Here is a 20323-nt window from a genome sequence, read left to right as displayed (position 1 = left end):
TTTGCATTAGCTCGAGGAGCAGGCTGGATTAATAATTGCCAGAGAATGCAAAATTGGGTTGCAGGTATATAAACTCAGCTATTTAAAAATAATGAATTCACACAGCTGAGTGTTTTTAAGGGTGTTTCCTGCTACTTAAAGGGGGAGCCCAGAGCTTTGTGCCATGAGGACTCTTGGGTGCCTGAGCCCTCCCCAGACCCCGTGTTGTGGGCAGCAGCTCCTCTCAGTGTTTCCTCATGGGTGAGCTCAGGTTTTCCTTTGGGGGTGTTATTAGCGGGACCCCCTCTGTGTGTGCAGGCGCCTGGCGCAGACTCTGCAGGAGAGGAGGAGTCTCTGGGGCTTTGGGGGGCTGGATTTCTCTCCTGTTACCTGGATAACCCCCCTGTGCGTCCGAGCACCCAGCCAGCCCGTGGGCAGCAGGAGGTCCCCGGGCAGCGCCCTCCCGCTGCAGCGACTTGAAATATGCAGTGAAACAAAGACCCGGTTTTGTTTCAATTTTCCTCCTGTATTGCCTGTTATTGTACAAAAGGCTTCAATTTAAAATTAACAGGAGTGATAGCCAGTTAATGTGGTACAGTGGGAGGCCGGAGTTTCTGTTGCTATGGCAATGGAGTTCGGCTCATTTGTTTTGTAGATGAGTAATTACTACGCAATTAGAGTAGGCTAAAAATAAAGAGGCCTTTTGTTCCCTGTTACTCATTAATATTAATAGAAGACCTGTCCAGGCTGTGGTAAACAATTAATGTAGATGTGGTTGCCCATGGTAAAACTAGCAACAGCTTTCGCGTTACCCGGCGTGAGGTGGAAGCGCCAGCGTCGCCTGGCTCGGCTCTTCCTTCATTTTAAATAGAAAAATTATTAGAGAGAGGTCTGCGTTAGCACAACATCACGGGCTTTAGCCCTTATTTGCCAGCTGGATGGATGGTAATAAGTGTGAAAGCTTAATGTGCAGACACAGACAGCAGGTACAGCGCCGGGTCAGATCCTGCGACGCAGCGCGCAGCAGCCCTGCCCGGCGCCTGCGAGAGAAGCGCGATGGCAGCACATCCCTGGTGCAGAAACCCCCTCGATTGCCCCCGAGGTGAGCAGCGTGGGCCGGGGCCGCTGCACCGCGGAGCCAGCGCTGGAGCAGAGACGTCGCCCAAAACCCGGCACGTGGAAGCACGAGCGCGGTGCTGCTGACACGGCTCCGGCGCAGCGCGTTACAAACGTGAAGTGCCAAAAAAGAGTGAAAGAAAACAGTCCTACGCATTTGGTGTGAAGTATGTAAACATGGAAACACACCAGATTTTAAATTAACTGTAGAACCAGTTAGATTGACAGAGAAACCTATTAGGAAGATGACTAATGGGCAGAGTTTATTGACCCTCTGCTTTATTTGCTTGTCCCAGCGCAGCCGGCGAGATCCCTTGCTGGTGGGGACAGCCTGCAGAGCTGGGGGGCACGGGGGCTGGGGTGGTCACCCCCTCCCCATGGCCCTGGGGTGCTGAGCACCCCGCAAAGCGCCAATGTCCCGTGGAACCTCTGCAACGCGCAGCATGGGCACCCAGAGCCCCGGCCCAACCGCGCTGTGCTGGGGGCGGGATGCAGACACCGGGAACCGCATCCCTCCCAAACTGTTTAACTAATGGAGGGAAACGTAGCACAGCCTTTGTAAGGTCGACATTTGTTTGTTGTTAAGGATCTAATTAGAAACATGAGAGGGAGCTGAATGGCTGCTTGCTCGGCTAATTAGCGACATGCACGAAGACCACTTTGAACTTCAAGGACACAAAGCTATTAGCGCTTACATCAAAAATGGATTAAACTTCTGTGCTTTTATAATGATTAAAGATGAGCTGCTCGAGAGGAAATCCTTTTGTAAGGCTGTGACAAGAGCTGGCTCCCTGATTGCAGCTTCCACAAGCGAAGCTTTGTGTGGCCCCCGCGTAGCACTCGGCCCCGCGCGAGAGTGACACCGCTAACTTGCAATATGGAAAATGTGATTGGGCAATAAATATTGATCGTTCGCAAAAAATCACAGCCAAGATGGAAAGTGCATTTATTTGTCCTGCTACATAACTGCAGGCCTTAGAAAAGCTGGGCTTGCATATGTTGAATTTTGTCTTCTGCAAATCGGTGCACATCAGCAGCTTGCAGACGTGGCTGTCGCGCCGGGCGCGTTGACCGCAGTATTTAGCAGCAGCAGGTGCTGCTGACGCGCCTGCAGCATGCGCCGGAGGGACAGTGCTGGGCTTGGAAAACACCTGCACTAGTTAAATTTTTAGCTTGCCCAAGCTTATGAAACCCCCCAGCTCTTCCTCTGCTCATCTAAGGTAGCTTAGCAGTTGGTTTTGTGCCTGTGCCACTGCTCAGCATCCGCGCTGGTGCCGGAGCGGAAGCACCGCGGCTGGAGGGCGCCGGAGCCACGGCAGGAACAGTTGCCACAAGGTCCCGGTTGCCATTATCACCCCGCCGTGCCCAGCTGGGCTCCCAGCGGCAGCTGCGGCGCAGGGGGTGCGGGTCTGCGGGTGGGAATCGCTGCCGGGGCGCCGGCGGCAGCGCGGCCGGGCCGGTTCCCTCCCGCGCTCTGCTCGCTGCCAGCGGTAATTGCTGCGCCGGGAACCCGCTCACCACCCACTGCTTTCTGTCGTTAGCCCTGCGATGGTTTGATGTGTGAAGCCGTTTCCGAAGGGGCTGCAGAGGCAGAACAACCTTTTAAAGTGTGAGTGCAGATAGAAAAATAACGTACAAATAGTACCTTGCTACAGCAGATAGCTGCTCTCAGTGTCTCTTGGCCTCATCACCACTTATTTTGATGATGAGCCCGACAGTTGTTTTATTTTCTCTTCTTCCCTGCAGGGCCGGTGTAGCTGCAGGGGAGGGCTGGTGCCCGGCTGCTCCGGCACAGCCCGGCTGCTCCGGCACAGCCGCGTGGCCACAGCCGGGGCACGGGGCTTGCGGTTTGATTTTCCAGAGTCGGAACCGAACCGACTGTCATAAGCAAAATATCTACGGTCTTTATACCTGCAGGGCTCTGTCTGCACGGGCTTCTCACCCAGGGTTTGCTTTTCATGTCCGCTTGGGAAGAGCCGGAGTGACGCGCTGCGCCTGGCAGGTCCCCGCGAGAGATGAACTAAATGGCACCTCTAATTGTGACGCCGGGGTTATTTGTTTTTCTGGTTTGTCTCCCACTCTCTGTTTCAGCTGGTTGGGAGCTGTTTATACGTTGTTACTCTCCAGAATATCTGTGCGTTTCCAGCTCGTTATTTCCGAGGCGTTTTGAGCTGGAGCATTGCTGTGAATTTGAGGTGTGCCATGCGCTGGCTTAGGCGTAAAACACCCCTGGGTGTGGAAGCGCAGACGCAAGAAAGTGATGCTTCTGCTAGTCCAGCCTGACCACAAACAAACGTGTTTGTGCCTCTGGCTGGAGCCGTATGTGGTAATTGGTGTAGAAAAAGAGCCTGAATGTGAGCGTTTAATTCTCAGTGCCGCGCCTGTGTGCTCTTGCAGCCTCAACAGGCAACTGAGAACCAGGAGCACCGACGTCTTATTTCAGACGGGCATTAATTTGTCCATCCAGTCTTGGGTAGATCACATCTTGGTTGTCAGCGTCTCTGAGAAGCAAGGTACGAGCTCCCATTAACTTCAGCCATGAACACACCAAGAATTAGCCGTGACCAGGCTATCTGTATCATGGCTGCAGTGCTCGCTAATGATATTTATGAGGCTCTAAGCACTAATGATGTAAGATTTGTGTGCAGTGCTGAAGTTTTCCCGCAGTCCGTGCCATGGCTGGCTATTTAAAGCATCGGCATCCCGCTGTGATGGCTGCGGCATTAGTCACGCGCTGCGGCGTGGCCACCGGCACCGGCGCTTTGGGAGCCGCGGGATCCGCGGGAACCCTGCGCCGGTCACCGCGGCGGCGCTGCAGCGTCCTCTGCGGCGGTGCTTGCGTTGCTGCAAAGGCCGTACAGCAGCTCGGGTGCTCGGGTAGCAGCCGGTGTTCCTTCCGTGGAGATCTTCTCTTAAAATCGAGCAGTAAATCCCGAGTCACTCAAATGTCCGCAGACCGTGGTGTGGGTGCCTGTCCCAGCCGGGCTGCGTGGGACGCTGCTTTCCAGCCCTGCTGAGCCCATCGTGGGCCGAGGGACGGGCAGCGCTGTGTGCGGATAAATACAAGTAAACACAGTGCCCATGGGCCGCGGTACCTGCTCTCCATCGCTCACCTCGCAGGGCTGGTGCCAAGCGGCAGCTCCATGCCCCGTGCCCCCCGTCCCTGCCCGTTTCCCTCCCCGGCAGCAGCGTTCAGTGTTGATGTATCATTTACTCCTCCGAGCGGGAAGATGATGTTTGCAGCATGTTATATGAATTTTTCATAAAGAGAGAAAAACAGCCTAATCTTGTGAGCTTTGAGTCTTGGTAGTGGGTAATGGCTTTGATTTAAAGCATTTTGTCTTAATGATAGTTATATTGAAAATTTCCTGCTGCTTTCAAGCACGTGTAGTTATTATCATAAACACTGATGGTAGAAATGCCTGCCAAATTGTGCATGGCTGTTTATGGTGGATGAGAGAGTCATCCAGAAATTAGAGCGCTGCATCAACAAGTTGTCGAGAAGCCGGTTTGTGCAGGAGGCCGCCCTGGCTGGTGGGACGGGCCGGAGCGAGGGCGCTGGAGACGAGCAGCACTGGGGGTAGAAAGTGCTTGGTGTGAGATTAAAAGTGAATTTCTGAGGGGAGGAACCTCTTGCCCATGTGAATCGCTGCCCAGGGATAAGGATCCTTGTCCAGGAGGAGCAGGTGGTGGCCACGTGTCGTTAGACGGGTCTCTGGGAGCCTTGGGTTAGTGGTGCCCAGCGCACACCTTGGGCAGCAGGTGCGGCCGCGGGGTCCCGGCGTCACCCCGGCCGTGTCCCTGCGCTCCCCCCGGCTCCGTTCTGCTCTCAGCTGCTCTCTCAAGAGCAAAATGTGTTTCTGGCTGTGATAACAGGGCGCTGTATCTCATCCTGGAGTATCCTGCCTCTTCTCAAAGAGGAAATGCAGTATATCATGTGGTGGTTTCTTTCAGGCTTGAGGTTTTCCTTGCCTGTGCTGGGTGGCTGGGAAGGCAGCCGCCAGCTTCGCTAACCACAGTTTGCACCGTTCTTCACCTTTCTTTCTTTCTTGCTTTTGAAATATTCATATTTGTTATGTGTTAAAGCAAAATTACAGCAGTTAATGGTGAAGAGGCTGCTGTAGGAGCCAGTCCTGCTCCTGCAATGGTGTCTAAGTCTGGTTTGTCGGTGTCGTAGGAGGGGGAAAGTGTTGTCAGCGGGGGCTCCGTGTGGGCTGCGTGCGAGGACAGTGATCCTGTGTGCGTATCTCATGAGGTTTGGTTCCTTTGGAATACAGCGTATTTTAGTGGTGCTTAAAAGCATTGCTTTGTCTTCACACCTGATTTAGGAGGCACCGAGGGACTGACCACCAGCCGGTACCACTCCCCTTCTCCTTGTAGGACAGTCCTGTCAAAGTCCTTATGTTTCTTCTCCCTTTCTCTCCCTCTTCTTCATCACCGCTCATGGCTGAGTTGAGTTTCTTCGGCTGGGATTCCAGCACCTTGTTGTGCTGTTGTGCCCTCTCCTCCCTCGCAGCGAGGGCTCAGATCCTCGTTAGTGTAATACACTGTTCGCTAAGGCAAATGCCATAATGAATCCTGACTTAGAACTTTCTCAAGAGTTCATCGGAAGGGAGTTTATCTTTCAGCGGTGACCTTTCCCGATGGACGGATCACCGCGCGAGCGGGGTGCGTTGGCGCGGCTGGTTGCGAGCGGGCGGTCGTGGCAGCGAGCTCCAGCCGGCTCCAGCACAGCACTGCAGAGCAAGCGTTCGCCCGCTGATCACAATTCACAGGCTGAAAGCCTCTTCCGTATGAAAAACCACAGCAAATTGAAAGGGAAGGAAACAAGGCATTAAACTTCCTTGGTCCATCACCGCCACATCTCTTGGCTGCTGCCTCGTGATCTCCATAGAGGTAGGAAGGCGCTTCTGCAACCCAGAGGCTGGGGGATCGTTGTGGCTGGAGACAGACGTGGGTTAGCGGTGACTTACAGACACATCTGATCTTTTCCACGCCCCTCCTGACCCTGATCTATCACAAGGCTTCCTGGTGACCCTTGGGGTTGCAGATGATGCGCGGAGGGACCCCTTGGGCTGGCGGCAGCTGGGCGAGCCGGGAGCCGCGGGGACACCGGGGAGGGTGGGCAGGGTGAGCTGGACCCGCAGCGTTCAGAGCCTGTTGGCCACGGGCACTGGGATGGCCAGGGCTCCTGCCCCTCGGGGCCCGGGGAAAGTCTCAGGCAGTAAAACTCGCGTCCATTTTATTGAACCAGAAGGAAGAAAAGGGAAAAAAACTGCTAGCTGATAGCAATAAAGGGCTTTTGAACATCTCAGCTGGATATTTTTCTTTATGAGTGAGAAGGCCAAATGTTATCTTGACATTTAATCTTTAATAATAAAAAAGGCACTTTGTTTGCCAGTGAATTCCAAAATCTGTTTACTCACTTATGCCTTATTTCTTTTAACTTGCTAGCTTAGATGTCCTACTTACTCTCCCCTGCTACCAGGTCAGAGCTGCATTAAATCATTTATTCTGTAAAATTTACTTTACAGTCGACAGCTGCCGGGTTGAGGGTTTTTTGCCCAGTGTGGAGGTTGTGATTGCGGGGTGACAATAAACCGTGGCAGATGTATTGTTAACCCCCTGTCCCCCGCCTTCCCCCTTCAGCCCCTCTCTCCCCCGTTCCCACTCAGGACAGGGGATCGGGAGGGAGAGGAGGACAGAGAGAGAGAGTTGGAAAAATTAAAAGTGTTTTACTAATGCTACTAATAAGAATAGAGAAAATAATACAAACTATACAAAACCAATCTGGAAAATCACGGGAACTGCTGGGCCAGCACCCGAAGTCCTGGACTGGACTCTGCAGCCAACCGGAGCGGATTCAGTCTGTCATTAGGCTTCAGTTCGCAGGGACGACTCACAAGGTCCTCTCCTAATGTCGGTCATAAGGAAAAGGGGTGAGATCCTCGTGATCTCCCACTTTTATATGAAGTATGACGTGAATGGGATGGAATACCAGTTTTTGGTCACCTGTTTGTCGTTGCCCCTCTCGCGAGATGTCCGTCCATCCCTATCAGCGACCTCGCGCTCCATTGCAGTGTCTGCCAAAACATGGATGTGGTTCCTCAGGAAAATGCAGCTGATATGAAGCTTCAGCTGACAGGCGAATTCACTAAAAGGGAAACTTGTTTTTAACAAAACCAGGACACCTAGTTAATTAATTAATGAGAAAAACGGGGAGGTCGTGTGAGGACGGTGCAGGGGAAGGGGCCGGGTTAGGAGGGTGAGAGCAGTGGGTGTTGGCGCCGTGTGCCGGCGCGGTGGGTGCGGCGAGGCCGCGGCTGCGGGCGGTCGAGTCCCCGTGTGCCCCCGTCCCCTCGCGAGCCCCCCAGGTGCAGCTCCAGCTTCCGCAGCCATTTCCATCCAGCTCCTCCTCGTCCGCTGACTTTTCTTTTGCATCGAACCCTCTTATTCATAAGTTTTACATTCAAGAACAACTGTGAGAGATGCCAGAAGCCTGCTCATCTAACATGCTTTAATATCGAAATTTATTCTTTAGTATCATTCTTATTTACATTGTTTTTCTGTCTCAAAAAAAAGAAAAGGGGGAGGAAAACTAAATTTTGTTTAACTTCCACGTTAGGAGGTGAGTTGTCAAACACCCTCTGGAGTTCTTTTTTGCGTTTGATTTTGATTTCTTTGTTTAGTTTTGGTTGATGTCCCGAGCATGGTTTTGGAGACGAAGGTAGGTCTTCGCTCTCCAAATCAAAAGGAAAAAACTTAAATAAAACAAGACTCTCCTTGGTCATATTAAAAAAACTCCAAACTGTTCCATTCCATACCATTTAAAGAAAAACAAATCAGCTATCGAATTATTTCTCCAGCTTTCTGATCTAAAAGGGCGGGTTTTTTTCCAAAGTATCGAATGGATCCAAATCACTAGACGTGATTGAAGTTATTTGCTGTCAACATTTAATATCAATATTACCACAATGTGTAGTCTCAAACTAGTTCCTTTGTAGTTTGCATGGGATGTGAATGCTGTCTCGGCGTGCCCAGACCTAGAGAACTTGTTACTACTGCATGAGCATCAAGTCAGATGTTGAAAAATATCTATTATATTTTGTGATAATTTGGTGAAAATGAGCAGCTCCAGTCTCTGGTTGCAGTAGTGTGTTGAATGATTGTTCTTTTTTTGTTCTTTTTTTTTTTTAATATATATCCATATATATATATATTTTGGAGCTCTAAGCTTCGTAGTAGTACGGGCTGACTCTTCTCCAGTACTTGCTCTCTTATCGCATGGCCTTGGTTAAGTGTTAGAAGTTGGGCCCAGGCTGTTTATTCTGGTGTTTGGCTTTGTGATACCGGTGCATGCCCGGCGTCTGGCCTCATACCCAGCTTTATTCTCTGCACACCAGTCTTGAATAGCTACAGTGCTCAACCGAATTTTGGCGCACCCGCTTCCCCGGCAGGCTCCAACCCAGCCCGACCCGGAGGCTTCCCCGGGGCCAACAGCCCCGGCCCCGTCGCGGATCTCTACGGCACGGCCAGCCAGGACTCCGGCGTCGGTAACTACATAAGCGCCGCCAGCCCACAGCCGGGCTCCGGCTTCGGCCACGGCATCGCCGTAAGTACCGCGGGCACCGCCGCCCCCGCTTCTCGGTCAAGGGAGGGGGGTTCTTTGTTTAATGACATTTGGGGGGGTTGTGTTGGTTGTTTTTTCATCATGACTTGGCGGCGAGCGCGGCGCCTTGCTGCCGTAGCCTGCTAGAGCCGTACCCAACCTGATGGAGATGCCAACAGGCTGCGCCGCTCCGGGAGCCGGTGCAGCTGGAAATGCTCATCTGGCACCTTCTGCAGTCCAGACTTGACATGTTTCAAAAGGAAATATTTAATAATTATGGACTTTAAAGTTCCTGCTTATCTATATGGGCTTTATATCAGTCCAACCACCCATCCTGGCTGATGTGCCTATCTGCAGACGATGCACCCGTCCCTGCTCCTACCTAAACGAGCAAGAATCAATTCAGCCAGCGGGACCCCAGGGGTGCCCACAGCCACCCTGGCGAGGGCACGGCTGTCCCTGTCACCGCAGCGGCCCTGTCACCCGCAGCGGCCACTGGCATTCGCTGACCCCCTGGCCCACTTCAGCCGGTGACAGCATCGCTCTCAGTCCTTAAAATCTGCAGGTTACAAGCAAGTCGCTTCTGTTTGGCCGTCAAGTCATTGGGAAAGTGCCTCTTTAATGACTGTGTGGGTCTGCAATCTCACTAATGACGGGCAATGGAGATTCGCTTAACAAACTGCATGCTGGTTCTCAGCGGCACTGTGAGCTGTGTGTTAGCATGAATGTGGTTGGACCTCGCTGGCGGCTGTCAGTCTCCCGGGCAGGAAAACTGTTCCCTTTTTGTAGTAAAACCATGAGAGTTCTTTTTCTTGCCCAATAACCATGGCAAAGCACAGAGGGCTCCCCCGAGATCCCTCGCACTGAGCGGAGAATTGGATTCCTTGACCAACCCAGACGGGTCGGGGAGCAGGAGTGTAGTGCAGACAAAGCTCCTCAAATCCTGTGATTTATTTTTGCATAAGCAACTAATACTCAGGAAAAAACCAAAGCTGGCACCGTTTGTGCCCTCGTGCCGTCCCCATCCCGCTCCCGCCGTGCTTACACCAGGGACGCGATAATCCCGGTGGGTCAATTCTGGTACCAGATGCTGAATATTATTGCTCTGCTAAGAGCTACATCAATTTAAACTGCCATGTCTCACCACTTACAACACCTCTTATTTCCATTTTTCACCTAAAGAAAAAGACCTATTTGTTCTTGAAAACTCAGGCACTTTGGCCGCAGTAACGTCCCAGTTTTTCGGGTCACTGGATACGAGGCCTGAGCCTGGGGATCCGATTTGTCTGCACTAACGCTGCTCCAAAGAACCATTTTGTATTTGACTTGCAGATTGGCAGCCTCTTAATTTCCTCCAATAACTGCAAAGAATCCTGTAGCTTTTTTTACATACGTATTTATTTAACACTCTCCATTTACTAACCTTGGGTTAAAAATAAAGAAGGGAAAGCCCAAAGCGCATTTTTGCAACTGGAGGAATGAGAAGATGATGGTCTTGGAAAGGTCCCCGTAGGGTTCGCCCACCGAGTGACCGGGGAGCACAGCAGCTCTCGGAAATACCTGTTCATGCTGGCAACACAGTCGTTCAAGTCCTGTGATAATTTCTTGCCAAAATTAATAATCATCTGTTCCCATGTATAGAGCACTGATGAACTTAACAATTGTACAATTTTAGGGACCTTTGATTGCAACGGCTTTTACAAATGGATACCATTGAAACGTTACACATGGTTGGTTGCCATCTCACTTGGAGGTATTACAGTATATACCATTTGTACTTTGTCCTAAACTACCATCTCCCCTATATTTACTTTAAGTGAACAGTTTTTTATCTTCATTTTGTCTTTCCTTGGCCTTTAATCATTCCTTTCTGTGATTTATGTTGTTCAATCTAAGGGATGGAAACTGGAAGACAGATCGGGAGCCAAACCCCCCAAAGTCACGTTTTCATATTAGTGGCACTTTGAGTGCGATAATTTGGGGAGCGTAAAGCCCTGTGAAAAACCAGCGATGCCGGGAAGTTGTGGGGCAGGGAGCAAGTGCCGGTACCAGCACCCAATGGGATCGGAGCGCGCCGGGCGAGCCCCGCGCCGCAGCACAGACAAACCATCTTAATGAAGTGCTGTACCAAATATTACCGCTAAAAGATAACATTGTAACTAGTAACCATAGAGCAATTACCAAGATTTTAAAAAAATTAAACCTAAGCAAATTAAATTCTAGACATGACCTGAGTTACGCGTCCTTGGATTGCTGCCAGTTTCCTGCCCTTTGAACTAAGCTGAAGTTAATTAAATGTTTAATTTTTTTTTATTTTATTGGCCTTTGGCATATTCATCTTTGCAAATAAATATTCTTGCACTGAGAACAGCGTAGATTAGGAAAGTCGGTCGAGGAGCAGAAGTCGCCCCCGTGCAGTGGCTCAGGTTGCACGGGAGCTCGGTCCGTGCAGGCGGATGGGACGATGGGACACAGTTCACTCTCTGCCTTTGCCCAGCGCTGCCCGATCAGCGTCACATGGGTGATGTTCAAATTCAGCGTATGAAATCAGAATCACAGTTAGTCAAGGGACTGAGAACTGGAAAACATTTGGAGGCTTTAAATTATATAAAAATAGATTTGTCCATAAATAGTAGCGGATAAAGGTGTTTTCTATTTACTCTTCATCTACCCACATACGCCCAAGATTACCTGAAATTGTTCCGTCAATTGATTTGCTCCACCAAGTAGTATTTTTTATGGGCACGACAAAAGTGCCATAAGCACTCTTGCTTTAATCCTAGTTGTTATTTGCACGTATCAGTGTACGTTCACAGATCAATTTGTCAGAATCCGTCACATTTTCTGGGCCGTCAGCCTTTGTAATGACGAGGTGGCACCACCGCGGGCTGGAGACCTCGGCAAACATCATCATTCACACGAACGCCGCCGCGGTGACGGCGGCGCTCATCACATTAACGCATCCTAATCGCTTTACACTCGCCACAGCACATCAAACCCGAACCATCATTTACTGGGCAGTGGTAAGACTCAAACCATTAATGACTTAAAAACAGAGAGCGCTTTTAATGTCGCTCATTACTAATTAAAATAGATTTTTGAGGGGAGGAAATGAGCCTTATTATTAATTCCTCAAGGGCCGCTGAGTTTGAAATGTTGATCACGGTGCCGCATCCCGGGCTCCTGGTCCCGGCCACCGCCACCCCCGTCACCCACACGTGTCACCGGGCGCGTTCCAGCCCTGGCCTCTCATATTTATTTCCAGCTCAGGCGCTGGCAGGGGCAGAGAATGAGAAGGTGAAGCCTCCGTTAGGAAATAAATCATGAGCACTGTGTAAAAGTTGTTACCTTTCATGTACTTTAGCCGTGTAGTTAGGAAAAACTCATTTTAACAAAGCCTTGTAAATTCCCGGCATAACAGATGCCTGAGGAAGAGTTTTTGTCCCTCTGATGCATCAAGTCGTGTTTTACTGTTCCTGAGCCAGCCTAGCGCACAGCTAAGCCCGGCCTGCCTGAGCCCCAGGCTTGGCCGCGCTGCCGTCCGCAGGGATGGGGCTGGAAACCAGGAGCAGTAAATAAATACATGAAGTCCCCGGTTCCCAGGAGCGCCTCTGCATCTCGGCCGAGTGGCTCCGCGTCCCCGGCCGTGGGTCAGAGCAGCTGCGGCTTTGCAAAGCCTGGGCACACACCCGGGGCTTTGTGGAGATCCCGGTTGGGCTCCGTTAACTGTCCCGTGTTGCTTCTCCTCCCGCAGAGTCTCTCTGGATGTCCGGGCAAGACGGGGCGAAGCTTCTGAACGGGCCCACGTTTGGGTGATCTCATCAGACTTTGAGCATTAATTACATCGTCACCGAGAACGCAAACAAACCGGAGGTGGCACTCGACGGACTTGGGTTGTTTAAAAAAATCTCTCGCATCATCTCATGAATCTGCTGTACTATAAAAACAACAGCTTTTAAAAGTATGTATATAAAATCCATTTCTTGTTCGTTTTATTTTCTTGCTGGGTTCCCCCCCCCGCTTCTTTTTAAACCTATCCAAATCACGTTTTTTTCGTAGCATTTTGACATAGTCTCGTAGCCACGTAGTTCTAATTCTTTGTGTATCTAGCAAGAGCCTAACCATAGTGTAACTGTTTATATTAAGGGGTTTCTTTCGTTTCTCTCCCCCGTTCTGTTCTATGTAGCCGTTATTAAGGATGCTGAGCTGGTGACAGGAGCCTCAGCCGCCCGGCTCTGCGGGGACGCGGTTCCGGGGGGGCCCTGCAGGGCACGGGGGGGCAGGGGTGAGCAGCAGCTTCTCGAGCCCTTCTTTTCATTTGTGGCGTCTTCGTTAACCTAATTCTATCTATTTTTCGGCAATAAGGCAAGGACTACAAACTTTTTGTGCGTCCTTTTTTTCTATAAGTGCTTTTTTTTTGTTGAAAGAGGTGATATAAGGTTTTTTGAAATTGTGAATTCTGAAAAAAAAAAAAAATAATAATAATAATACTGTAAATACAATCCATTAACTACATATAAACTATTAAGAAAAAGAAATACAAACCTATTTTTGTGATGGAGTCAGGCAGTTTCTCTAGGACAGTGGAAGCCAACAAGCCAGTGTAGCCCTCGAGGCTGCGGCCCAGCCCGGACAGGCTCGCGGGATTCGCTTCATTTAAAACCTGCTTTTCCCAAGACTCAACACGAAGCTACGTTTTTTTGGGGGGGTTTATTTTTCCTATTTAAGGCATTTCCGGTTGAAAGCACACCTTTATTGGGGTTTTTAGTGGTTGTTTTAAACTAGATCAGCTCGCTGTCCAGTCATTTCAGCGGCTCCGGGCCCGCGGGCCGAGCGGCTCGCGCTGCCATATTTGCTGTGTTAACAAATTAGGAAAGCAACTTGGGTTTGTTATTATTATATCTTTTTGGGAATACCTCAGTGCTACAAGTTTCACCCGAGAAGCAGCGGAAGATTTTAATTTATTGTAGTTGTAAACAGAATTTAAAAAAAGAAAATATATAAACCATCATTGCACTGTGACTGGTAGGGGAAAAACTGACAGTTTCCTATTTGCACATGTTTAATATTTGGCTGTTATATATATGGTCCTCTGTTGGGGGAGGAAACTTATGAAGGATATTTTTTAATTTAAGTTTTTTAATATTGGGAAATAGGCCTGCAACAGCGAATAGCCGTACAACGCGGCAGGTGGCGTTAGCAACATACTGTAGTGTGGGTAGAGTTCTTCTTTTTTTAACGTAATATTGACGAGTTTTATTAATATTTTTTTAAATTGTTACGTTTATAAATTTGGTACTTTAGGTACAGCCGGTATAAGACACTGAATGCGACATTTGTTAAAAAAGAGCTGCTGCACTCCTATTTTTGTAAACTTTCCTACCGAGTAGACTCATGTAGACGTTGAGTAGAGCAGGAGCAGCCGAGCCAGGAGCAAACCTGGCGCTGCTTGGGTTGAGAGTCATGCTTTTTTATGTAGTATTTTAGGTTTCTTTTCTTATTTCAGAACAACCAGGTTTAAGCAAAATGCTGGACGCTTTTTAAATAATACTGAGACTTGATCAAGTAATACAAGAAATGAAACGATTCTTTAAAAAATGAAAATAAAAAATTAAAAAAAAAAAAAAAAGGAAGAAACCAAATTCCCTGCGTGGACTGAGTCACCCAGGGAATGTGCGATCGCTCCTCTGTCGATGTTGATGTACTGTACTACCGGTTGGTTTCCTCTCCATTCCCTGTCACCTCATGGAATTCTTTGTTGCTCATTGTCTGTTAATAGTGTATAAAATGCGATCTTGTCAGAGTGCTGTCCTGATGCTAGTGTAGTGACCCCCCCTCCCCTCTAGTACATATTGGTAGGTGTATCGTAATTAAGGTTAAAAAATCTAGATGTAGTTATTCAGATTTAGGACCAGTAAGGATAGAACTTTCTCTTATTTAAGAAGAAAAAAATGCTAATAATAATAATTTCGGGAAGGTTTTCCTTTTCTTTTCTTGATTTCGTTTCCTTTTGCTGATCTGATGCGGTTTCAACTAACCAAAGGTCTCACAACGTTAAAATGCTGGCGAACTCAAAGGCATTTGTCGCTCCCCCGCCCGGCCGGGGACGTGCCATACTACCTTAAATGCTAATGCTAGATATGCAAAACTGGATTTTTTTAGTTTATTTTTTAAAAGAGGGAGGCACGGTGTATTAAAACCATTTTACTAAGAGAAAATAAAAAAAAAAAAACAAAACTTATTTTTTTAAGAATGCTCTGAAAAAAAAAAAATGCTGATCTGTGTGAATATGCTTTAGATGTTTCTATACCTTTGAGAAGTCCCAGTGGCCCCCATAGCACAAACGTCGTGGAACGCGGTGGTTTTGGACGTGACTACCTAGGCCAAGGCTCCGTTAGTCCCCGCTCATCTAAGTCCATTTGGAGGGTGGTGGTTGGTTCTGTTTGTTCGGTTGGGGTTTTGTAGCTCCAGCACAAAGGTTCAGCTCCGCGCTGCGCTCGGTCAGCACAGCGAGCAAAGGGGCGTTCCCAGGGACGCCCCCAAATCTCCCGCACGGTCCCGCGACCCCGGAGTGACCAAAATGAGATGTTTTAATTGTCTTTTTGCCATCTAGTTGTGCGAAATGGGCACCCAGCGCTCCATCCCCTCCAAGTAAACCAGCCCCTTTGGGATTGGCTTCATCAAAATAGAGCCCGAGCTGTCCCTTGTTCTTTGTTCTTCATAATTGCTCATTTTAAGTTGAATGTGTAGCTTGGACTTTAAGGTAGCATGGCTCTCTTTGCTTAAGTTTCTTTCTTTGCATTGTCCAGCATTCACCGCTGGTGAATGTCTCACATCTCTGGGCTGGTTACACCCTGGGGTAACTGCTGGTAATAATGACCTGAAAGGTGTTGGGTTTCTGGTCCCCGCTCTGACTGAGGATGCTGTTGTTCTCACCCGCGGGCTCGCGGCTCCAGCCACACTCCCCTTCCTCTTTCCTTTACCCATCACTCAATGCAACATAATCAATACTAAAGCAATATAGTTTACTACATTTTTACCGAAGGCCAGCCATGGGTCTGTATGATATTGCATATGAAACTGTTTACAAAAAAAAAAAAAAAGAAAAAGAATAAAAAAACAACACGAACACAACACTAACTGCAGCTCCTGGCTGTCTCTAATGTGTGGAAATGTCTCTTGGGTGGAATGTTCTGAATTATTTTCTTTAGTGGTTTGGTTTGTTTTTTTAAGCGAAATAGTTCCAAGAGAAAAGCGAGGTTTAGCGTAAGGCGAAGAGACAGGACGTATGGAAGACACCGCGGCAGAGCCCGGTCTGCGCGCCGACACTGTAGAGTCTCATACGTACAGAGTCCGAGTCCGACCCGCTGCCGGGCGCGAGCGCCGCGCGAGGAGGCTCTGTAAGCTAAGCAATACTTTAATACTGTAACAAAATTACCAAAAAAAAAGGTAGAGAAAGTCAATCCTCGTGAGCGGTTCTCGGTTCCCAAGCAGTCCGCTGTGCTGTGTCCAGAGCCCGCGTGCGGCGCCGCCGGGAGCGCGGGCTCCGTGTCGCGTCGCCCGTCGTAGGTAGCGAGTCCCCGTCATTCTCTGTTGTGCGAGGTCTGAGCTCCATCAGTACTAGGATGCAAGTCTAAGCGTTTCAGGTGGTCATAAACGTACCTAAATAAACTATGGCACAGTGGCAGGCCTAGCCCTTTTATACTTTAGTATGAACTGATGAGAACTTTGGTAGTGAGTTTTTTTTTATATATATACATATATATATGTATCTATATATATCAAGCATCTTTCAGGTCTCTGTGTATGGCTTTCTGAAGCCCTGTTGTAAAATACTATGTGGATGGGGGTCTCTCACATCACAGATGTGGAAAGTATAATTTTATATTTGTATTTTCAAATAAATAAGTTTGTGAAAGGTTTCCATCCTCTACTGTGGTCCAGAAATCAATGTGTTTGTCTGACGAAAAAATACAATAAACTGTTTTGAACAGACGCGTGGAGTCCCTGTCATTGGCTGTGGGGGCGCAGGGGGCGGGGGGTGCGGGACACCAGGGGCCGGTGTCACCGTGCGAGCGGCTGCGGCTCCGGCCCCGGGTGCTGCTCTGCGAGTCCTGAGCGGGAAGAGCTTTGCTCTGCGCCTTAGGAACATTGGTATCCAGGTATCCAGGTATCAATCAGCGCGGCTGTTTATCAATCGCTGTGTGACTTTGAGATACTGGGGGGAAAGAAATCCTACCTGCCTTGTCCTTGCTGTCCCTTTGGGGACCAAGTCTGCGCGCGCTGGAGGGGACGGAGCAGCCGGCTGGGGGTCGTGGAGCGGCGTGGCGCCCGAGGGGAAAAAGAACATCATAATAGTAAATAAAAATAATAATAAATTTAAAAAATAATAATAAATAATGATAATAAATAAAAATAATAAATAAGAGATTGAATTTCAGCAGCAAACCCATCCCCGAGCCTTCCAGAGCAGCTGCGGGAAGAGAGGGGAGATGGGACAGTTCGCACTACAAACCTGGGATTAGGCTGCGCCCAACGGCAAAGACGCCTCCATTCTGTCTTCTGCAAAGTGGTCACCACATCCAGCCCTTAATGGGCTTGATGATGAGCGGAGCACCGAAGGGAAAATTAGATTAGAAAAACAAATGGAAACCATTTGGGAAGCAGCGTTTAGGCGGGTGGAAGGGGCTGCAGGAAGCGGGTCGCCTGCAATCCAGCAGCAAGGAGCGGGGCTGGAGCGCATTAGTGCGCTGGGAGGCCGGGAATAGCAGCCACTTAACCCTGTCATTCAGCAAACATTAGTGAATTATGAGCGTATTATATGTTGGGTTATGTGTGCTGTGGAAAGCCCGGAGGCCCCACTCTATCTGCACTAAAATGTTAGCGGGGGTCTGTGTCAAAATGTAAATTTTTATACCAACTCTGGAATAAAAATAAGATTTTGTGTTCGCCTCCCAGCTACTGAAATCAAATTGCGGCTAAAATCAGAGTTGTAAAATAAGCAAAAATTTCCCTTCCCTGTCAAATTAGTGCCCCGATAAAGAAAACAAGGGGGATAAATGTGATTTACTTCCTTTCCCTCCTGCCATAAACATTTACGACCGAGCGGTAACGATGGGTTCAGGAGGCAGCTGGGGCTCCTTGGGCTTTGCAGCGTAAAGCGCCACAAGAGCCCCACGGCCCCCAAACCTGCACCGGGTGCCATAGCCCCCCCGGGGCCGGCCCCGCACACCAGGACCTGTCCTGGGTTTAGGAGCCTGTGGCACAGACACAAGGACCCTCGGCCGCTCGGCACAGCTGTTTATCGCCCATCAGGTATCTTGAGGCTGCGGTTCGTTAGCAGAAACCAAGCCATTTATTAATTATGAGCTTAAGCACTTCCTTTCATGGCTCTTTACAAGGGCCTCCTCGTTATTATTAATGAATAATAAAATAGTGGGTTTTCAAAGCTCAGGTACTGATCTCTGCGGCGGGCGCCACCAGCGTATGGCCCGAGAGCACCGAGCGCTGGACCCCTGATTATAACAACACCCCCACCGCAAATAAAACCCTTTTGTACCGTTCTGCCTGCAATTATTTCAGATATCACACGACACGAACAATTACGGCCGGCTGCGCATCTCGAGAGCGCCCGGCTGCGGTGCTGAGCCGGTCACGGGGTGAGCGCAGCTCCTGCGCCGAGAGACACTTGTAATTCATTAGCTGTTTGCAAAGGGCACCCATACTTGACTCCATTTCTGCCTCGTCCAAGGCTGATTTCCCTCTATTTACCTCCATGGCAGCAGCTGTAATTAGCAGCAGCACATCTCCCGCGGGCCGGGCTGGCGGCGCCGCTCGCATCCGCCGCTCCATCACGTCTGCAAGGCAAACAGACAAAGTTCCTTTTTGGTATAAGAAAGAGCCCGGTCCTTGAAGCCACTTTAGCCCAGGTCACCAAACCCCACACCCAGCTCAACCTCGATAACCAAAACACACCAGGGATGCTCGGGCACGTGCCCATCACCGCTGCATCTTCGGGGCGGCGCGGGGCCGGTGACGGTGTCCGGCGCGCGCCCCGGCGCTGGGCTCTAATTGCCGTGACATATTGAGCGGCACTCGCCCGGGCAGCGGGTGAAGGAGCCTGCGCACCGCTCCCGCTCGCTAATAACTGCTGATTAAAAACTAGTTAAAAATGCAATGAAGACTGAAACGTGCATTAACCAAGCAAACCCTGGTCTCGAGCCAGGCACACAGAGATGGGACCATCACAAAATCGTCACTTGCAGCTTCTCCAAACGCCAACAGCAGCTTGAGTTTCTCCGGGATGATGGATGGGCAGCGCGGGGGGAACCAGGGCACAGAGCTGGGAGCCCATCAGCTCCTCACCTGCGCACTTAAACCTTCACTTCGGTGTTTTCCGAGCAGGTGAGGGCACAGTTGGCCCCAGTGCCTCCCTCCGTGTGGCACGGGGGGTCCCCTGTCCCGCCCGGGCCACCCGTGACCCGTCCCCAGCCCCAGAGCCCCTTCCCAGCCGGGCTGCGGCACCTGCTGCTTCCAAAGACCACCCAGCAATTGTGGGCACCAATGCAACATAAACATCAGCAGGACTAAAAAGCTTGAGAAAGTAGGGATTTGTGCCTTTTTTTAAGCCCATGGTGCGTTTGAGCCACTAATAAAACTGCTTAGGATTTATAGAGGGCTTTACATCTTCAAAGCAAAGCGGTATTTTGTTCCTCCTCAGCCCCTTTCATCCAAAGATCCAAAGCTCTTCCTACTGCTCTTTCACCACCGTTTGATGGGTGGGGAATTCCTCTCTTTTATATCATCCTGAAACGAGTGATCCTGAGCAGGACCACGGGCGGCAAATCCTCCCGACCGCTGCAGCAGCCACATCCCGGCCCTGTCCCCTCGTCCCCAACAGCGGCCGGGTGACCCAGCCCCACGCGCAGGGAGCCTGAGCCGAGGTGCTGCGGGGAGATGGGCACCCTGGGGATGCAGCGCCCAGGACCGGGCTCCGCACCACCGGGCTGGAGCCGTCGGTGACCCCCCCGCAGCACCGCGGGCTCGGGCGGCTGCTGGCACATTAATAACCGGCACAGCCCGGCCCGAAGGACGCGCGTCCCAGCTGTCAATATTGATAACCATGACACTGTGTGAACGCAGCCCCGGGCTCCGTGCCGCGCTGGCCCCATCGATCCGCGCGGCAGCGCCGGGAACGTCCCAGGAGCGCGGCCACGAGCCGCTCGGACAGAGGAAGGTCACGGTGCATCCCGCCCCGTGAGAACCGTCACCGAGCCCAACCGAGCCCCCGGCAACTCGCAGTGAAAAACCCGCCCTGCGCATCCCCTGCGCGCTGCGGTTTGCATCAATCTAAATAAAACGAGGTCCCGAGCGCGGCCCAGAGCGAGCGGGAGACGCAGGTTTCCCACCCCGAGCCCTCGGAGACGGCGCCGAACAATGTGCTGCCATCAGCAATCAGCATATCAGCGCGGCATCGCGCCCGCGCCATAGAAAATCAAGAGGCAAAATAATTGAGTCAATAGCGATGCGAAAGGATTGCTCCTTCAGCCCTATTCTTGTGCTAACAATTCTTCGGCAGGGCTGGAAATTCAAAAGCTTGGGGAATCAAAAAAAGAATTG

General features: G+C 50.3%; 1 protein-coding gene across 15 annotated transcripts in view; it reads left to right on the top strand.

Moving 5' to 3' along the window:
- Positions 1-16699, top strand: part of MSI2 (musashi RNA binding protein 2) — a 191437-nt gene extending 174738 nt beyond the window's left edge. For 7 of the 15 annotated variants that reach the window (XR_014185675.1, XR_014185676.1, XR_014185677.1 and 4 more), the window contains 3 exons: positions 8553-8707; positions 10380-10457; positions 12459-16699. Coding sequence is in view for 12 of the 15 variants with exons in the window: in XM_082068874.1 (XP_081925000.1) it covers positions 8553-8707; positions 10380-10421 (197 nt within the window). In the remaining 3 variants the exon portion in view is untranslated. Of the gene's footprint in view, positions 1-8498; positions 8708-10379; positions 10458-12458 lie in introns of those variants that run through there. The other 8 variants (XM_082068879.1, XM_082068872.1, XM_082068880.1 and 5 more) reach the window with 4 other exon arrangements.
- The last annotated feature ends 3624 nt before the right edge of the window (positions 16700-20323 follow it).

Source organism: Streptopelia decaocto (assembly GCF_964273445.1).
Source record: "Streptopelia decaocto genome assembly, chromosome: 18".
Lineage (NCBI taxonomy): Eukaryota > Metazoa > Chordata > Aves > Columbiformes > Columbidae > Streptopelia > Streptopelia decaocto.
Note: the sequence above shows the minus strand (reverse complement) of the source record. Positions and strands in the feature narration are given on the sequence as shown.